The sequence below is a fragment of the Lepisosteus oculatus genome, chromosome 11, assembly GCF_040954835.1.
Source record: "Lepisosteus oculatus isolate fLepOcu1 chromosome 11, fLepOcu1.hap2, whole genome shotgun sequence".
NCBI classification, from domain to species: Eukaryota; Metazoa; Chordata; class Actinopteri; order Semionotiformes; family Lepisosteidae; genus Lepisosteus; species Lepisosteus oculatus.
Window position 1 is genome coordinate 40786856 of NC_090706.1, and position 19572 is coordinate 40806427.

The following is a 19572-nucleotide window of genomic DNA, read 5'->3' on the forward strand; positions in this document are numbered from 1 at the left end:
AAATCCTGGAGGACAATCTGTCTTGGTTTTCCATGTCTGCAGAAATGGTTGACTGTACTTGATAGGATCTGAAGTATAGCTGATTCCAGTGTGAGTCACAAAGCCATACTTTACTGTGGGCCACTTAGTTTGTAGACATGCCTGAATCCAGAAAATCAGAGGTGTACAGTCCTGCTTTACAGGCCAAGAGACATTATGAAAATCACTTTGATTGTCATTGTTGAGTTGGGAGTGTCACCGTTTTGGTTTCAAAATCACAGATGTCCAGACTGTGCACTTTAAGGGGCACTTGTTTATTTCACCATGCTTGTATTAAAGAGAAGGGTGTTTAAAACCGAGAATATAAGGCACTTTCTTACAATAACGGTTGTTTGGACTGGAAGAAGATGACCAGCCTTGTGACCGAAACTGATACCCTGGCTTTTTTCCAGAAACAGCTGGATGAGCTCCTTGGATCCTTTACCTGCTGACATTACTAATGGCCAAGTGATTCGCCAAGTAGCCCCCTCTCGTTTGTTACCTTCCTTCTGTTCTTATCTACAACTGCAGCAGCGAACCAAAGTGATTGACGATTGGTTCCAGATGGAGATGAAAATAGAAAAATCACTGGATATTCTGTAGGTCATGTAAAAAGTTTCCTTTGTGTGAAAGCAATATAGTAATAAATATTTAAGGGTTTGTCTTGAAATCAGGCCATTGCATCTACAGAGACCCAGGTTAAATAATTTAGGCATCATAAGTTATTATTATATCTGTATTCCTTTGTCATCACTAATAAGCTGCGTTTTGAAGCTGAACTGCTAAACTTGACTGTTAATAATATCATTTTTTTTAATCTATATTTCCACAAACAATATCGGAGGGAGCTGTAGTTGTGACATGCAGCTTAACTGTCCTTTGATATTGGAGCAGGTGTGACGGGGAATCGAACTCTCGTCACCGGGGTCTAAGGAAAGTGCTGCCTCTTTTGCCACAAGTTCCAGTTCTGCTGGCAAGGTGAGATGACAATCTCCCCCAGCCTTAGGACTGCACCCATCCGCATCTTCAGCTCCGTAACGGAGCGACTGGTGTGTGAACAGTCTGGGCCTGTGCCGCTGTCTGGAGGAGAGGGCAGTCTGCTGGAGGGTTGTGGACTCCTGCAGTCAACACCTTGCTGTATAAAAGGGTTAGCTTCCAGGTCAGTGTTGTAAATGGGCATTTGTTCTTGGTTCACCTTTGTGGTTAAGTAAAGGATTAAATGAACGCTGGTCATAACGTTTTCCTCTTATCTGAGCATGCACACCTCGCCCGATGCAATTCTTTAACTTGCGCAAAAGGTGTGAGACCTGGCTTCCGCTACGTTGATGGTCCTGTCGTTCACATATGCTTCATCGCGGTCTCTGTTTTTCTAATTGGGTTTTGTCATTTCCTTCACCTGTGGCACAGGGTGCTCTTGCAGAGCCCCAGTGGGTGAGGTGGAGATCGGCTGCAGGGCCCTGTTGTCCTGTTGGTGAGGTGCTTCCTGCAGACCTCTGCCAGGGCCTTGTGTGTTCTTGCTGTCCACATTTATTTCACCTGAGGGGACGGCAGGACTGAACAGAGTGAGCTGGAGGATGGGCAGAAGGATAAACGTCATCTGGATTTTTATTTATTTATTGATCCCAGCTGGACCTGCATAATCCCTCCTCAACAGTACAGTGAGGTTGGAATCTCTCACTGGTTTTTCTGTTTCTTTTCCATTTCCAAGTCTATTATCAGCTCCTATTTCCATTCCCTTTAAGGCAGATCCAGCCTCTCTCTATCACTGTCTGAAGGCCCTTGTTGGACTCGGAATGGGAGTTTATCACCAAGCAGTGGATCCACTTTGATATTTTAAATGATCCTGACTTGGACAGCAATGTCTTTTTAAAGGATTGTAAAACGATCATTTTAAGTTCTTCAGAACTGTTCCCATGGAGAAAAAAAAGAATTGAATCATGATAAGATCATTAATTACCCACACAAAATTCTGTATTTTCTCTAACATCTATTATGCATGTCCTGTAACCATGCGAAATTCTTTTTCTCAATATAAAAAAACCAAAATGAGAACTTTTATCCTGGTACCCTATGCTCTGTTGGAATAATTGTGTGTGGATTCCAAGAACATTTTATCTACTTGTTTTGCTTGGAATTTTTCTACTCGTTTGGTTTGGACTGTGTTTTTCATCATAACCTAGTTTGAACAGAACATTTGTTGCAAAAGTGCCCTCAAGTGCTGTAGCCAAGAGTTAGCTGCTCTGCTGTGTGCTTTGAACAGTGTTCCTTCTTGTTCAGAGTGCATGACAAGCAAACCACCCTCAGCCTTTAACAACTGATCATCACAGAGCAATTCTGCCTTGGTGATGATGAGTCAGGCTGGAATTACATCAAGAAAATGTTGGGGAAACTTGATTGTTCAACTGATTTCAGCCAGAGTTCCTTTTGCAGCACCATCGTAAACATACAGTGTTAAAATACTCAAATACTGAATTTAAAATGTGTTGGTGCAAGGTTGAAATTGTTAGAGTAAAAACTTGCCAATACAGGTTTGCAGGCAGCAAAAAAGAAAGAACCTGTAAATATTGCACTTGGAGGCTCTGAATTCACATGGATCCAAAATGAGGATCGCTTACAAGTCAACATGCTCCTGAGGAATTTTATTAGGCCAGGATTGTGCTCTGCTGAAGGACATGTGATTGCACAGTTAACATCAGCCGTTTTGCGAAGGGCTTCATTGCTGCAGATCCCTCTCTTCTCTCAGACCTGACGAGGGCTGTGAAAGGTTGAGGATTGAAATAGTGCCTGCCTTTCTTCACTTCGGATGAGAGTGGCAGAGCGCCCAACAATGTGTGAATCTGGCTGGCAGGATGTGGCTTTCTGCATTGTAGGAGCGGGCTGACAATTCAGAGATCTACAGTCTGATCTGTGTTTTACTTTAGAGCTGCACAAGAACTGAGGGGAAAAAATCTGAAGCACAGTCCTTAGCCGTCAAAAGCGTTTCCATCCTCTTTCTTTGAGCCTCGTGATTTTGCCACAGGCCTGCGTACGTCGTCGTAGCGTTCGTCTTGCACGCTCAGCCAGTCTAGAACATGTCCTGTAGTGCTGGTCCTTACGCTGATATAAAAAGAAAACCTTTGTTTATATGGTGCCACGAATTATAAGCACTTTGTGAATATATCTGAGATTTCATTGTGTTTGTCTTTGTTGTATCTGACGCTGCTGAGTCTGAAAGCCTGCTCCCTGCACGCTCTCCAGCATATCGTTTATAAATGGAGCAGGTGGAGAGCCCTGCTGCTGTTTCAGACTGGGTTGACTGGGACAGAACATCTGGACTGTGGCACTGGTAGGGAATGACCGCAGAACATGTTTAACGGTTACCTTGGTTCAGCTTGGTTAATCTGGATTTAAACCTGTTCCCCCACCCCCTGTGTATGACTTCTAAAAGGGCGGCTTGTTCAAGCTACTGTGCATGAAATAATTCAGCAGTTGAATTGTACTGTATTCATATAGCTTTCTCTTCTCATTTCAATGAAGAACTTGCATTGTCTCAAAATGTGCGAAAAGGCCGACTGAAAAATAAAAAGCGCACACTGAGGATGAAGAGCTCTGAACAGAGAGAGGTCTGGCCTTCACTGCTTTAAAACTGGAGTTACCAGCCACGGTCTCAGAGGACCACACACCTGCAGTCCCAGCCGAGCTCTGTTACCTTATTGAGCATTGAATTGACTCAATAATGTGCTATTTGACGGTTATCTGCCACTAAACGTGTTGGGGGTCACCTTTTAACTGTTGCGTTTCATAAGTCAAATAAAATCCCAAACTTTTGAGTAGGGAAAAAAAAAACTTGCAAATGTTGCAGTCAAGCAACTTATGAGTTCAATTAAGTAATTAACCTGTGCTGGTTAAACGAGCAGATGTGTGGACCTCCAGGGTCAGAGGTGGGGACCTCTGTCTTAAATCGGCCTGCTGCCGTCTGTGGGCTGTGCGATGGAGCATGTGGGAGACTGGGTAATCGTTACTGGGCCTGCAGGTTCTCTTTCCCACCATGTTATTACGGTCCCAGTAGAGTCAGTGGTTAAGCTGCAGGAGAGGTCAGTTCCATACTGTGAAGAGTTAACTATAGATGTTGTTAAGAGTGCACAGCGGTATAACAGCTAGTGCAAATATCTCAGAAGAGTCAGCCCAGCAGGAAGGTGATTGTATCGATTAAAGCAGATCTATGTGGACCCTTCAGTCGACCTCACTCCTCTCATTTCTGTTTCTCTTGCCTCCACCTGTAGAAAATCAGGCGCATGACGTCTGCGGTGCGCTGAGTTTTGCCGGCAGGTTACGTTGTGTCTCGCAGGTTGCGGGAAGTGAGAGAGGCAGCTGCAGCACCGTCTATGCGGTATGGTTGGCCTTCGTGAGGCAGGGCGTTGGGCCACTGGAAGCTCTTTACTTCCTGAGCACACCTAGGCCCTGTGTCGCCTGTCAGCTACAAAATGTATGTGCCAGGATTCTCCACCCGCATTCCCTTCCTTTCTCATTAGAGCGAAAAGGATTGACGTCCTCAGGTATGTACACGTTTGTGTGCTTCACGCTGTCGACAGGCGGTGGATTTCCACTCAAAGCCTTCGTGAGCTTTTCTAAGCTTGAGGTGCTGTCAAATGCAAGTGCAGGGAGCCACACCTGCCACCGTGATTGAAACGTCCTCCGCAAACAGGACTGGCACAGCGGTGGTCAGCTCTGGGGTCCTGGGTTCGATCTCGAGCTGAGGTGCCTTCTGTACGGAGTCTGCTCAGCCCTCCGGAGTCTGTGTAGATTTCCTCCGGGTGCTCTGCATTCCTCCCGCCTCCTAACAGGCCCACAGAGCTTGCCTCTGGAACTGGCGCCCCCTCCAGGGCGAGAGCAGTCGTGTGCTTCCAGGTTGGTCTCCAGGCTGCCACGAGCCTCACCAGGACACCTCTGATACTAGATGGGTCCTTTGCAAGCTCGAACTTCCAGTTCAAGTTCATTTGTTTTGCTGGATTAATGCGCTTTAAGAACTGTTATTACTTCCCATAAAAGAAGGCTTTATTCTCTGCAGAGCAGCTGCAGATATACAGTATGCACTTGAATGAGAGCACTGTGCGCAGACACTTGTATGCAATCCAATTATTTTCAATCCCCGAGCTGCTCCGCAAGTGCTGTCAATGGAAGTCTTCCTGGACATTCACATGGCTGTGCAGGATGCACTAATTATTTATGATTTTCCTCTTCTCCCATGCCTTTTGTAAGCGATTCGGCAGCCAGCGAATCTCACCCTTACCAGGCATTCACAGAGCTCTTATTCTGCTCTTGGAACAGCTGTTCAATAAAACGCCAGGCAAGTGAAGCAGGCAGTGGAAAAAGGAATACAAGCAGAGCTGAAAGAAAGATATTATATTTGTAAATATTAAATATTTGTAAATTCTAGCTTTAAATAAAGCTTTTTTAGCTTTATTTTCAAATCCAGCTTTCCAGAGCATTTTCTTTGCTTTTGTGTTTTGTCCTCGTCGTGCTATGAGTAAGGTAGGAGGAACCACGTGTCTCTCGTTAGGGAGTTAAATTATACATAACAAATAAAGCATTTTAGGTTCACTTATGTAACTGCTAGTTGAGCATGCACAACGCATTACAGAACCCTTCACATGGCAATAAATGATCTAAATGGCAACATAGAATTCCTTGATGCATGCCACATTTAGCAAGAAGAAAGACGGTCGATGTCTTTGCGAGAGAAATGCGTTTGTGATTAAGAAAGTGGATTGTGAGGAAGCCGCAGTGCAGGCTCCAGCTGTCGTGCTTCAGGGCCATAATCCCCCGTGAGCAGTGCAGGTAGGGCCAAGGGGAGGAGGATGAGGAGGAAATGGAAGAATGGGAGAACACGAACGACACCTTCGGCACTGCGTTTGATTTCCTGTTTAGATGGACATTCACCTTTCTCCCTATGAATGGTTTTAGCAGTAGTAAAGGCACTGTCAATGTAAATTCAGATTTTAAAGACCTTCAATCCCTTGGTCTTTTATGAGCTAAATGCTTCCTCTCTTCGGCATCATTAACTCAGGGCAAGGCCTGCGTTGGACTTTCCCATTGCTTTGGGATGTAGTCTCCAGCTTCTCCAGGAACCAGTGGTCTTCAGATCACTTTAATTGCCATATACAATTTCTTGTGTTAGGAATTTCTTTCATATACAAGCAGTTGGGGTTAAGGGGCCCAACGGAGTAGGATTCCTCTGCCGGCTGCGGGATACGAACCGGCAACCTTCCAGCCAGTGGCGCAGAGCCTGAGCCACAGAGTCACCACACCGCCCCTACAGAATCCCTTAACAGTACTTGATTAACCCAGTACTGCCCAGTGCAAGGGCCCTCTGTCATAGAGGTCAGACTCTGTTCGGAAGCTCATCATGCTGGTCGAGCTGGTTTGTATGTTTTGGATTGCCGGTTCTGTAAGAGAGGGACTGCAGGTGGAATTCAGTAAATTCTCAAGCTCTCATTCCTGCTTCCCCCGAAAATGCTTGGAGAACAGCGACCCAGAAGACGCCGCTCTGCTGAACTATGTTTTCTGCCTGGAAGGGGTTGAGACGGGGCACAGCAGGAGCCTTTTCATAATGACTACAACTGGGAGCTGGTGGGGCTGTATAATATGCATGGAAGGATGAAAGAGGAAGGAAAGTTTCCGAGCTGAGGGCTCCCTAACGCTGTGTTCAGTGACTGTTCTGCTCTGCCTGTGCAACACGGTACTTTGCTGATGACTGCAGCAGTGCTCTCTGATACTATCTACTGGGTCAACTCTGGCCATAGTTTAATTCTGTTTGATGTGCATGAACGTTTCTCACAGTATTGCAATCGGCTCTATATAGCTGTGTTCTGTACCTTCAGGCAGAAGGCAGAAAAGAGCACTGTTTACCCAATTCCAGACCAGATTTGAAGCTCTTCTGATGGCCTTTTTCACCCTTTCATACTTGTGAATGGAATGGGTCATTAATTCATTCATTCCTTCCCTGTCGACAAACCCTTTCTGGTTAAAGGCCTGATATTCAATACTAAAACATTTGATTCTCATTCAGCGTGAAATGAACAGGTCAACAGCTTTGTGGAAAGTGTTGAGTAAATTACTGTGCAGCGATGGCAGAGTGCACATTCTTCCTGCTGATAATTTCATGTTATTCCAAGATTTAGCTATGGGTATCGGTGTCAATGACAGTAAATGTTCATGCTGGAGCAGTTCCCTTTCTGAACCAAGTGAATTCACTGTTTCACTGCTACAGTTCCAGCAGTTTAAGCAACAGCCCTTGTTTTGTCATTTTATTGAAAAGTACCTTGTGTTGTCCTGTATGGTTCTGGGTGCAATTAAGAGTATTTAAAAAAATAGCCAGAAAAGTTGCGTCTTCTGCACTTCGTGTACATTGTACCGCAGATTGTAGGCTGACAGAATGCAGCAGAGTACCGTGAATACGTTATGACAAACGGATTAGTTCGTTAATGCTGTAACCGGCTCTTTGTATGTTATACATTCAATCTGATCTCTGTGGATCCATTGTAAATATGAGGCTTAGGTCTATTCTTGGTGTTGCATGTTAGTTTGATGACATCTGGGCAGATTTCTAAAGGCTGCTACTACTCTTTCCATGCTTGGTCTGAGTTCTTTAAAGTAGCTTTATGGAGCACCAAGCTCGGTAGCATGTATTGACATCCCAACATGAGAGCAGTGATGTGCTTAATTCCGTAAGTAAGCTCTGGTGATTATGTGGAATGACACCGTTCACATGCACAGTGGCTGTACACGCAACATTTATAATGATCTTGAACCCTTCAGGTTCAGGTTTTCAGGCCGTTGAAATAAAAGGGGAGTGCAGTTAATCTCCACTATTTGCGAGATTAAATGTCAACGAGAAAGCATATCTGATAGAAGATTTCAAAATCAAATGTACTAGGAGCCTGATTGTAATCTGTTTTCAACAGCTGTCACACCCTCCTGTTTAGAAACAGCTGGGCTCATAGGGATCTGCTTTGCATCATTCATACAGATATGCATTTCACATCATTTTCTGTATTGTCTCACTAGACATTAAGCAGAGCTGTTAAAAGCTGTGTCGCAGGCACGAACTGTTCTATAATAGGCCCTTTCAGCATAACAGTTTTGCTACCAGCAGGCGTTAAAAGAACAGACCATTACAGGGGCACATTAGTGTTGATTAAAAATTGCTCAGCCAGGTAAAATGTGATATTTTTGTTGTTTTTTTTGTTTTGCTTCCTGCTGTCGGTCGAACTCAAGCTTGAATGCTGATGCTGTGCAGAAACACATTTAAAACTTCAAAGTGCCCGAAAGCAGGCGACTGTTCCTGTTTGGGACTACTCTATTAGGATGTTTGTACCGTGGCCTGAATACTGATGAAATCATCTGCCTGCCAGCAGAACATCAAACCTGCGCCATTATAGGAGAGGTTAATATGTGCGTTCGCTGTTACAGCTCTGGCTTTTCATCTCGCACCCTGGAGTTCATTCCTGGCGGGTCGAGGGTTGTCAGCCCAGAAGGGCCGTGTCCCTGCATCCCTGCATCCCTGCTGTGTCGCTGGCTTCCACCAGTTGTGAATGTTTTTCCCCCAAGTCTTTGATTGGGGTTGTTCAGCATTAATGGCGCGACTCTCCTCACCCAGCTTGGCAGCTGGTGTGTATAAAGACTGTGTAGCTCGTCCCTCGCCCGTCTCTTTTCCCAGTCGTTGTCATCGAGGAGGTACAGCTGTTTATAAAGAAAAGCTGGGATCAGGGGTCACCAGTCGAAAAAGACCTGCAGCTAGCTGAGCAGTGGCCAGGTGCAGTTCTGAGGTGCCACCCCAAAATGCAAAGGTCCTGGATCTCCGCTAGTGCCTGCAGCTCAGGGGACAGGGCTGCTTCGACAGAACTAGGGGAAACAAATCTTTTTCTGACTTTTGGGGTGCGTAGTTCGAAGTGTCGTTGCCCATTGTAGGTCCTGTGTGGGTCACCCTATTATAACTAATAGCTCTTCTCGTGTAAAATCTTTACAGTTCCTACAAATCTTAGAGACCATCAGGGGACCCGCAGTGATTAGTTTCTTGTGTTTTGCATTGGCGTCTTGTCTGTCCTTCAGGATCCTGGTGCTTCTCGGAGGCCATTCATCTCGGAAGAAGCCTGGGTAATGGGTTCACCGACATGGCTGAGTGGCTAGTTCCAGACACCCACAACCCTCTGTGTAAAGAAGTGTCTCCTGTTCTCCATTTTAAATATGCTTTCCATCGGTTTTCATCCGTGTTCTCGAGTTCTCATATGGAAAAAGCAATAAGGTGCCAGTTCAGGAATTCCAAGGAGAAATGAGCTGGTCTCCATTGATCTACTCTTTTAATTGGAGGATGTAGAACAGCATTGCTTCAGTGTGATTTATTTTTCTTACTGGGCAAACCTGAAGCAAATTACTCATAATCCACTTTCTTGTTCTCACTTTAGTACAGTGAAAGCTATAGAAATGTTTTTTTTCAATGAAGGGAATTATTCCCTTTTTATTTAGAATGATTAGGGTACATGTTATAAAATGTTACACTAGGGCTCTATGTCTGATGGTGGGGGGGAGTTGGAGAGACTTTATGATGCCCTGACTCAGTAAAAGGATTTGTGAGCTCCTGTTAACCACAAACCCCAGTGGAATACCACCACGTTCTGTGTTGAAATTTTAATCAAAGGGAAATGGGGCAGTTGCATCTCTGCGCCTCTTAACAGTCTTCAAGTGAATCTGGACTTTTTTTTTAGCTTTCTGCTTTAGGGAAGCTGTCTTTCATAGTGGCATTTTGAGAACAGATTTCCTGAACTCAGTTTTGATCTTTGCGCTTCAGACAGGATCTGCAATATAAAGAGTTTTCCTGAATAATAAGGTTACCTGTCAGTCAGCTCTTCTCCTTGTGGCACGGATAAGAATAAATTAAATACTGTCCTAAACAGCATATGTAATGTTGTTCAAGGAGTGGAGGAGTGGCATGGAATGCCGAATTAATGCAGTACAGTGTTACTAAACGTAACTGTGAAGCAACATTCAACTCCTGCTGTGTCCATTTTATGTGGATACCTTTCTGCTGTTTCTTAATGACTATGTAGTTATGTTTAGTGCTTTAGGGTCCATTAAGCAAAGTGTTAGCAGCGTATAGGTCTTGAGAGAATTCCCATGTGATGCAGATTGGAGACCCGTGGTAGGTGTGACCTGTAAGGCTTGGTGGGTGCAGGATCACTACAGAGCAACAGAGCTTCTTCTGCGAGTCCAGTGCCTTTCTGAACATGTGCAGAATGCTGTGCAGTCCATCCAGGTCCAAGATGGCCTCACAAGCCATAGAATACAGAACCACGTTGGTTCGTGGAACCAATGCTTCCTGCAAATAAAAGCACTGAAAATTGATCTTGAAGGGACTTCGGAAAGTCTTGGACTTTTCTATTCCGGCATCATGTGCTGCACTGTGGCTGCCCTTCTTTCTAACCAGGAGGGCGTTTGTTCCCTGAAATGTCCTGAAACATTTTTTTAACATCCTTCCATCCATATTCCAGCGTTTTTTTTTTTTTTTGTACCGGCACTGGGGCCTGTAGAATGAGGACCTGTGCACAGAGACTTGGACACGCCCGCCTGTCAGGGTCTACCCAGGGGTCTTCTGCACAATCCACAGTGAAGCGCAGTGAAAGGAACGTACATTCGTTTTTTGTCTTCCTTCAATGAAAATAGACTGTGTACAGAGTGATCTGTTGCTCCCGGGGAGTGCCAGTGATTCGGTACTAGTGGGGCGTGATCCTGATTTACGGGAGAGATGCCCCTCATTGTGCAGCAGGCTGGAGGTGCAGCGGCTGGTGGAGCCGTGTGAATAAAAGGGGCCGTCAGAATATTTTTGCCCCTCGGGAATTGGTGTTACAGGCGGACAGAATTAAACTGCTAATCCCGGTGGTTTATTCTGTACAGCTGCTGTTTTCACACCCTGCCTTTACTTGTCACCCCAGGATGTTCGCCCTTGCCGTCGTCGCACAGTGAGAGTGGGCGGGCGAAGGTGTACTGCCCCAGAAACGGAACTGTGATTCTTCTTGGGTTCGGAGTCTTATTCTTCACAGTCAAAATTGGCTGGGGAAATTGATGCGGAGGCGGTTTTTTGCAGTGTATGGATTATGTAAGAGTACTTCAGGAAGACCTGGGATTTCAGTCTTGTAACGGCGAAACATGCTTCACGGTAATTTTGTTTTCCTTGCCAATTACATATGTTAATAGTTTTAATAATGGCAATTAATTCTGTGTAAGCAAGCCCGCTCATTTGCATAATAAGGTTTACTAATTTATCTATAATCAACTCATTATGCATTATTTTGTGTTGTAATAAAAATGTGATTTTTTTTTACTGACGATGTTGATGTGGCTGGTTTGGAAATGCTGAATGTATTCCTTCCTGGCTCTATGGATTCATTTGGCAACATTTTATTTCTGTTTATTCCTGGTGTTGGGGGCAGAGTTGATGTTGAGTCAGCAGGAGAGCTCTTAAATCTGAGTGGGTAACTTAATATGGGCGAGGGCAAGTCTGCTGCACTGTGCTGCCGCATGGTTTTTCAAGTGTTTTCTTCCAACCTTCAGTGGACATGGCTGCACCTCGTCTATCATGTAGGTTTAGTGCCCGAGGCCGTCCCACAGTGTAGAGGCTTCAGCAGAGGGAGGTCCTGCAGCTCTCCTCCCTGCCTCGGAGATCAGTGCGCGATCATGGTGGAGCCCAGCCAGCGGCCACCTGCTCAGCCCTGCTGGTGACACCGCCGTTTTGCCAGGATTGTTTTCCCCATCCGCTGCATGCCCCTTGTTTTCTTTCTTCCATTCAAAATGTTTTTCAAGCATGTCCCGTGCGTCCTGCAGCGCCCGGGTGGAAGTGTGGTCTGTCGGGTGTCTGTGGCCTTTAGGGCCGGGGGGCGCTGTCTGCGGGCTGTTTATTCACGGCGAGCGCAGCTGTAGGAGACGCACGGCTCAGGCTGTGAGGCGCCCCCGTCGCGAGACAGCACCCCGGGGTGAGCTCAGCGGAGGAGGAGAGAGCGTCCGTTTCCTCAAAGGAAAGACGAGCACAAGAGCTGAGCATGGGGCAATGAGAGGGTGGTCGCGCTGCAGCTCGTGTTCAGGACCTTCATTTAATATGCTGGAGTGGAGGGAAAACACCCTCCGGTTCATCTGGGTTGAAAGGTCGGCCATTTTGCTGCCTTTGTTATCCAAGACCTTTTATGGCGGCTCTACGCACTTGAGAGCTGGCCACCTCTTCTCCAGGTGGAAGCAGGTGGCCTCTCGGGGGGTGGTACGGTCTGACACTTCTGCACCCAGCCTCCTCCGAGCCTCTGCATCAGGGCTTGCAGGTGACCTGACATGAACGCCATGGTGTTTCCGACCCAGGCCACTGCATTTTATGGACCCTTCTGTTGTCCTGCAGCTCTCAAAGCTTTACTCCTGCTTTAAGTGTGCAGCCTGTTTCTTCATCTGAAACACTCCAGATGTGCAGTGCTCGGCTTCGACAGCGGTGGCTCACTTGCAACCGTTTGTTGCAGTAGTTCCAGTCGGGAGCTGCGTCAGCATGCGTAGGCTGACGAGGAACAAGTAAAGGTTTATTCCTGCAGAAAAGAGAAGGGAAGCACCTTTACATGTTCCTTTGCGACTTTTATGTTGGTCTTTACTTGCTCCACCTTTCACCTGTGGCAAAAATAATCTAAATTGCTGCACACAGAGCCTTTATTCACTTATTTCCACCAGTTACCATCAGTATACAACTTTATTAAATTACTCTTCTGAAAGTGTGATTTGACACTTCTGAAAGTGTACAAGGGACACCTCCGCTTCTGTGAAACTGTGAAGCTGGTGTCTGCTTGTCACCAGCATGTTGAACTTGCTCATCGACAGGTGTCATCATCCTGACACCTTTCCACACTGCAGGCTCGTTTCAGAAAGCAAAGTGTGAAAGAGACACTTTCCAGGGAAATCCTCCTGTGAAAGCAGCACCTCAAGTCTGCAAAAATATTGTATAATTACAATATGCAAGTTGAAAAATCAGTCTCTAACGGTTCCGCAAGGAAAGCTCTCTTTATAAAATGAGCATGAAACTTACATTTTCCATTTGCTTCCCTATACATCTGGACAGAAAATTACGTGACAAATATGTTGGAGTACATTTTTTCTGATGAGCTGCTCCACTGCAAGGTGTTAAAGACCTTTCACATTAGTCTCAAGAAAATCAATAAACTAAATGTTTTCCCTTTTCATTTCTGTCCTACTTTCTCAGGTCAAATTTTCAACTCCGCATTTCTGAGGGTGTGGAGTGACGTTTCCTGCCCATTCTCAGTGCGTGTTCAAAATAGAGGGATTTTAAACAAAATTACTGCGATAATCCTATAGTTTGTGTTACTGATTTATGTGACATGCCCCATACAGACTTAAGCGCACATTAAAGGTCCCCTTTTTTATCCCTGCCTTTTTATCGGCTGGCATGTTTTTTTCAGGTGTTTTGTATCCACACCTGATGGGCCTGGGCAGGGGCAGATTCTGCTCTGAAGCGCCTGAGCTTGAACAGTTTTCTTCTTGAGCGAGGGACTTGTCCTTCCTTCTACTGTTAGTGCCGTCTGAAGCTGAGGGTCCGAAGGTCTTTTCTGCAGTTCTCCTCAAGTGCCAGTGGTAGCAAGTCACGTGTCGACATTTTTTCCCCTGATAATAGTTTCCTGGTTGCAGGAGCTCGTTAATCTGTGCATCTTGTCCAAACGCTTCTTAAAAGTACCTGGAGCATCAACAGCACAACAGTGCAGCCCGTTCTCTACCGCCGAAGCTCTCCGCGTGAGAGTGCCTCCTGTTCCCAGCTTCAAATCCGCTTCTCGTTCGTTTCCTCTGGTGTCCTTTGATTATTCCTCTGGGCTTCTTCGGGATCGAGCCGGATGGTTCCCCCCCCATCTCTAGTGACACAGCAGTGAGTTGGCTCCTGTCAAAGTTCGCCCCGCATCTTGAGAGAGCGTGCTCCAGCGCGGCGGGCGAGCCGGTGTTGTTCGCGGGGCAGCTCCGCGGTTCAGAGCCGCCAGCCGCAGCCGGTTCCCGAGGCGGCCTGGCTCTCCTCCCGCCGGCTGCAGGCTTTTCCGGCGTCTCACCGGCCCCCTTCCTGGTGTCCCCAGGGCGCGAACGTCCGGCCCAAGAGGGATGGCGAGCCGGGCCAGGGCGGGGCGAGGAGGCGAGACTGGCACGACTACGAGGCGATCCGCCGAGACGCGGCCAGGGCAGGTGAGTGCGGGCGGGATGGCGCTCCGCGGGGGGGTTGTCCGGGGTGACGGGCGCGGTGGGGGGTGGGGGGGTGCTCCTCTGTCTGCCGCCCCGGCTCGCACTCCGCCTGCCGACCCATCTGTGGTGTTGTGGTCTTGAAGGGAACGGCGAGCAGGGCAAGGCCTTCCCGCTGACGGACGCCGACCGCGTCGATCAGGCCTACAGAGAGAACGGGTTCAACATCTACGTGAGCGACCGGATCTCGCTGAACCGCTCGCTGACGGACATCAGGCATCCCAAGTAGGTGGTTCTGCTTTTCTTTCTTCTGAGGCGTTTCTAGCGATGCTGTGGCTTTTGGTTATTTTTTAACAGCCCATGACTGTAGCCTCGTACCACGCTCTTCTTGAATAGCAATTGCCCGGTGTCAATTCTGTGGATGCTAACGCTGCTCATATCATAAAGCTGCCATCTGTAAGTGAAGTAGAAGATTAATTGAGTAAAGTTGTGCAATCACACACTAATAATTTTATTCATGTTTTTTCAGGATGTATGTAATCTTTTATCATCATCAGCTGGAGGAGAACTATTCCATTAGGCATTTTATCACAGATTACCACGGAGTAGTATTAAACGACTGCCATAGATTACCATAATCGTAAATCACTGCTGTATTTTGAATATTTTATTAGAGGTGATTTAAAATGCAAATCCAGCCCTTGTGTTTCGTGTGCTATAACTCCTACAGTACAGATGTTCATTTAACTCCTGGTTCATATATTCAAAATGTTCTTGAGAATGTTAAGCATTTCATCTGCTCTATCTGAAATCTAATTATTTTCAAAATCTGTGTTGTATTCGAGCTGGTTGCTTTTTCCTTAAAGTAAACACCAGGCAGCTTGTTCAATCACATTGAAAGCCGTGGAACACCGGCTGGCTGATGCGATTCAAAAGCCTTCCCATTGTGTAGCATCTTTCCCTGCATAACCTAAAGAGAATGAATTAAGACTGCTTTCAAACGCAAAACCTTTATCTGAGTAACCTTAAATCATTCTCAATTGATTTCGATCTGACTTAACCCATTTTACTGGGAGGGGTAAACCAGTGTCAGGTGGAATCGGTTGATGTTAAATAACTCCAGTAGATATCTTCTGAAATGTAATTTGAACTATGATTGAACATCGATTAGTTTTGTTTTGAACCTGCATGTTTTTTTGAGTGGGCTACAATGAAAGAGCGCTGTGGCAGAGGGTATCTGCTGCTGACGGCGATCGCCAAGTTTTAAAAGTGATTCACTGCTGCAAAGAGGGCTTCTTCACCTGTGAAGTGTTTGCCGTTCTGTAATGGTGTCCTTGACTTAATGCTTGACAAATAGAGATGGTTTGCGAGCTATATGGCTTGTAGCTCTTTCTTTTAAATTTCTAAGGAAAGGCAAGATTATTTTTTCAATACTGTTGCAGCAGAAGGTAAAAAAAACTGCTTTCAGCCTTGCGAGATTTGTTTTGTGCCAAGAGCTGTCTCGCTAAAGGTTTTTCAAAGAGTGTCCCGAAGGGCCGGACATTATACAAGTATCCTGCTGCTTCTTAGCAATTAATTGATGTTCAGGCTTGCAAGGAAATCACAGGTCTAAAATGCAAAGCCTTTAGGGTGCTTGTAATCTTGCCATTTGTGCAGTATTTAATTACGTGTAATGAAGCTCTAGGCCAAATCTGTGTCGCTTTGCGATATCTTGCCTCTGCTGTTCTTTCAAGTCTCTGCTGCCTGAGAATGATATCAAATGCAGCATGTTGTCACTGCTGGGAGTATCTTCTGTTCAGAAATTAAGAATTAAAATATTTCATTTCGCGTGTAAATTGGTAAGTTTCCATAAACTGGAAACTTTTTTTGTTATCCTGCTGCAAACAAGTGTGCCTGTGTGAAGGCAGCTGACGCGTGCATGGTCCGTTTGGACCCATTCCCACTGGCAGGACGGAGGGGGAGGATTCCTCTGAACCTCGAGCTGAAATGAAGGGAATGCTGAGAATCCAGGGGTTGCAAATCAGGCTTTATTTCAGGAGATCGGGCTTTATTTCTTTTAAAGGAAACTTAACATGCTAGAAACAAGACAATATACTGTGCTTTCTGGAATTTACCGCAGTATTACTAGTTGGCTGGTGTGTTCTGTGGGCTTAACTGCCCTGGAGGTTCAGAGATCTGTAAAGCAGTGACTGGGATAGCTGTCAGTGCTGCTGTCGCACGTATAGTGTCCCAGACTTTAATGCACTTTAAAGGCCTGTCTGTATGCTTCAGATACAGCGTAGAGAAATAACAAAATGCTGATGACGTCAAGTCTGCTGCATTTTATTAGGAGAAGGGCTAAGAAACGTGTGGCGCTATGCAAACGTCCATCACTGGAGCTAGTGCTCACTCTTGCACCCCACCTGAATTTCTTCTCCCACAGGGCACTGGTGAGGCGCCCAGTCAAGGGAACTGTGTCTAGTCACTGATTGGCATTGCTTTGAGCTTTGATGCGTCACGGGGCTCAGTGCTCTGAGTTTGTTGCAAAAGGGCCATCACGTCCCCGAAACCCAGACGGAGCAGGATTCTGCCGCGGCAGAGAACGTCACCTTTTGCCGAAGTGGCTTCCGCTGTATCCACTCTGCGGCCCGGAGGGGCCGGAATCCAACCCCAGCAGGGCCAGAGCAGAGCCGGATGTGTGACATATATGGCATACGGTAGAAGCTGCATTAAGCACACGTTTGTGAGTTTATCTGCATGAAGAAAAACATCTGGAAGATGAGGTCTGGCCCTCTAACAGGTGCATATCTATACTGTATATATGTGGCAGGATATACAGTAGATGATTAACATACAACCATAAATCCACTTGAGAGAAATTTCATGTACCTTTGTACTTAGTGCAAGGTGTAATCAGCCAGCTGAAGTACAGGCTCTGTTTAAATATGGTAATTGGTAAACGCAGAAGTCACCCAATCAGATTTTCTTTTTGTTGCCATTCCCTGGAGATCGCGGTCACCCAGCAGAGCTTTCATCCAGGACTGTCTCGGTAGTAACCGCCAAAGAATAAAAGATGTTACCTGAGTAGCACCTTGGTCTGCTGTTGCTGTGCTCCAACCATGAGAGGGAAGGGTCTCTAAGTCTGTGACAGTGAAGGAGCAGCCAGCCCTGTCAGTTCTGACACGGTCTTAAATGAGTTAAAAACACTGGAGCAGCTTGACTGTGCCCTGGAGAGGTCCAGGTCTCCAATAACTATTCAGTAAACTTGTAAGTACTATCATTGACACACGAGCAATTGAACAAACTATGTGCACTTCACAATAAATGAGTAAATAATGGCAGTAATGGCATGGAGCACCAATGTTTCAATGCACAACACAAATGGCATAAAGCCAAAATAAGTCATAAGGGTGGTCATTTATTTATTTTTTTAGTTTGATTCATCACCATGTTTCAGGGGTTCTAACCTCCCAAATACAGAAAGCCATCCCTGGTGCTGTGCAGAGTTTCTTTCTTTTGAAACATGAAGCCGTACATGTGCGGTATTTAGCTATTCATGGGAAATGTGTCCAGACTGATTGAGGTACACCTGCCTCAGGGTCACCCTCATGGAGTGCTTTGCCCTGAGGCCTAAATGCTTCCATCGGTGAATGTTCCTGGTGATAATCTGTGCTTTGCACGTGAAACTGTGCATTTCTGTATAGCGGGAAGGCTTTTGGAGAGATGGCCATGCACCCTTAGGTGTCTAAAAATAGTCTGAGCAGACAACTACGACTGGAGCAGAACCGCATTCATTTAGAAAGGAGAGTGAGGAACGGAATGGATTTAATGGTATTGACAGGTGGCGACAGCTATTCAAAATGAGACATTTCCAGACCGCCACGATAATGAAGGCCGCTGCATTGCATCTGTAATGCCTCCCAGCGGAAAACGACACGGTTAATTCTGTGAATATCGGCTTCTCATTATCTTGCCCCTCCGGTGCATTTCACGGTTGGGCTTTGCAAAAATCAGCTTTTTAATTGTTCAGTGAAAATGCAGTAACGGCCAGCTGAATCATTACCTGAATCAAGAGCCTCCTGCGCTGCCACACCCCGTGTGGTCGTCTGAATCCATCTGGAAAGAGTGAGATCAGGTGAAGCGCGTTGAACACGAGCCGGGCTCCTCTAGACGAGTGTTTCTGTGTTCTAGCTGCAAGCAGAAGCTATACTTGGAGAAGCTGCCAAACACCAGCATTATCATCCCCTTCCACAACGAGGGCTGGTCGTCCCTGCTGCGCACTGTGCACAGCGTGCTGAACCGCTCCCCCCCGCAGCTGGTGGCCGAGGTCATACTGGTGGACGACTTCAGCGACAAAGGTAAGAGTGGGCAGAGCCGGGCAGGGAGAGCAGGCTCCAGGCTCCACGCTTTGGCGCTCTCGGAATCGGTCAGGAAGTAACAACAACAACAACAAGGTGTTCTCTTCATCTAACTTTGCTCCTCTCTTCTTAATAAGCACAAATCCAGGGTTCTACAATATAGCTGTTTCACTGCTGAGTGTGTAGACTTTGCAGGCTGGGGGTACTTGTCTTCTTGAGCTCCAGGCTGCGGCGGACTGATTGCCAGACTTGGCTCTCGGTAGCTGGAGTCCGTAGGCCTGGCGCGAGGGGAGAGGCGCGGCCGGGGTGAGGCGAGGGTGGCGCGGAAGCCGCAGCAGCAGGCCGCCCATTGCGAACCAACGGAGAAGAGGAAATACGTTGGAGACGTTCCTGCAGGGGGGCCGATACTGCCGTTACTTCAGGACCCGGGTTCACACCCCTGGGCCTGGACACCCGCTGGCCCGCTGCTGTCCGTCCCAGCTGGGCTGTCGGTTCCGTGATTGGGCCCATAATTGACCCCGTAACTGGTCTACAGACTGTAAACGTTCTGGAGCGCTGCCATTTCATCGCCGCTTCGCAGGTCAACAAAGGTCTGCAGTCTGGCAGCTTTGTGAATGGAAGAACAGTGCTTGCAAAGTTGCCAGTTCAGCACCTTCTTGCCTGTGTTGGATCTTTAACAAAGCAAAGAGTTGACTGGAACAAGACCCAGCAGGCCTGGGGGTCCCCAAAGCGAGGTGTGGGGGTGGGACCCCTAATTCAGGACAGGGGTGTCCACATCTTGTGCTGGAGAGCTCAGGGGATCCTCTAGGCCTGTGTTAAATTCAGTTAACTTGCTTCCTTGCCTTGTGATTTGATCAGTCTGTGTGATCTCCCCCTCTTCCCATGGGTTTCCTCTGGGTGCTCTGGTTTCCTCCCACAGTTCAAGGACATACAGCCAGTTTGTGTGGCTTCTAGGAATTGCTGCTCCCCAACAACAGTCTTAACA

At 46.7% G+C, this 19572-nt stretch overlaps 1 protein-coding gene across 3 annotated transcripts in view; it reads left to right on the forward strand.

Annotated features, from left to right (window-relative positions):
* The window catches only part of LOC102689728 (polypeptide N-acetylgalactosaminyltransferase 10), a 56891-nt gene that overhangs the window by 4549 nt on the left and 32770 nt on the right, over window positions 1-19572 (forward strand). For 2 of the 3 annotated variants that reach the window (XM_069195338.1, XM_069195340.1), the window contains exons 2-4: window positions 14151-14256; window positions 14397-14535; window positions 18421-18587. In XM_069195338.1, coding sequence (XP_069051439.1) covers window positions 14151-14256; window positions 14397-14535; window positions 18421-18587 — 412 coding nt within the window. Of the gene's footprint in view, window positions 1-10935; window positions 11210-14150; window positions 14257-14396; window positions 14536-18420; window positions 18588-19572 lie in introns of those variants that run through there. The other variant, XM_069195339.1, reaches the window with a different exon arrangement.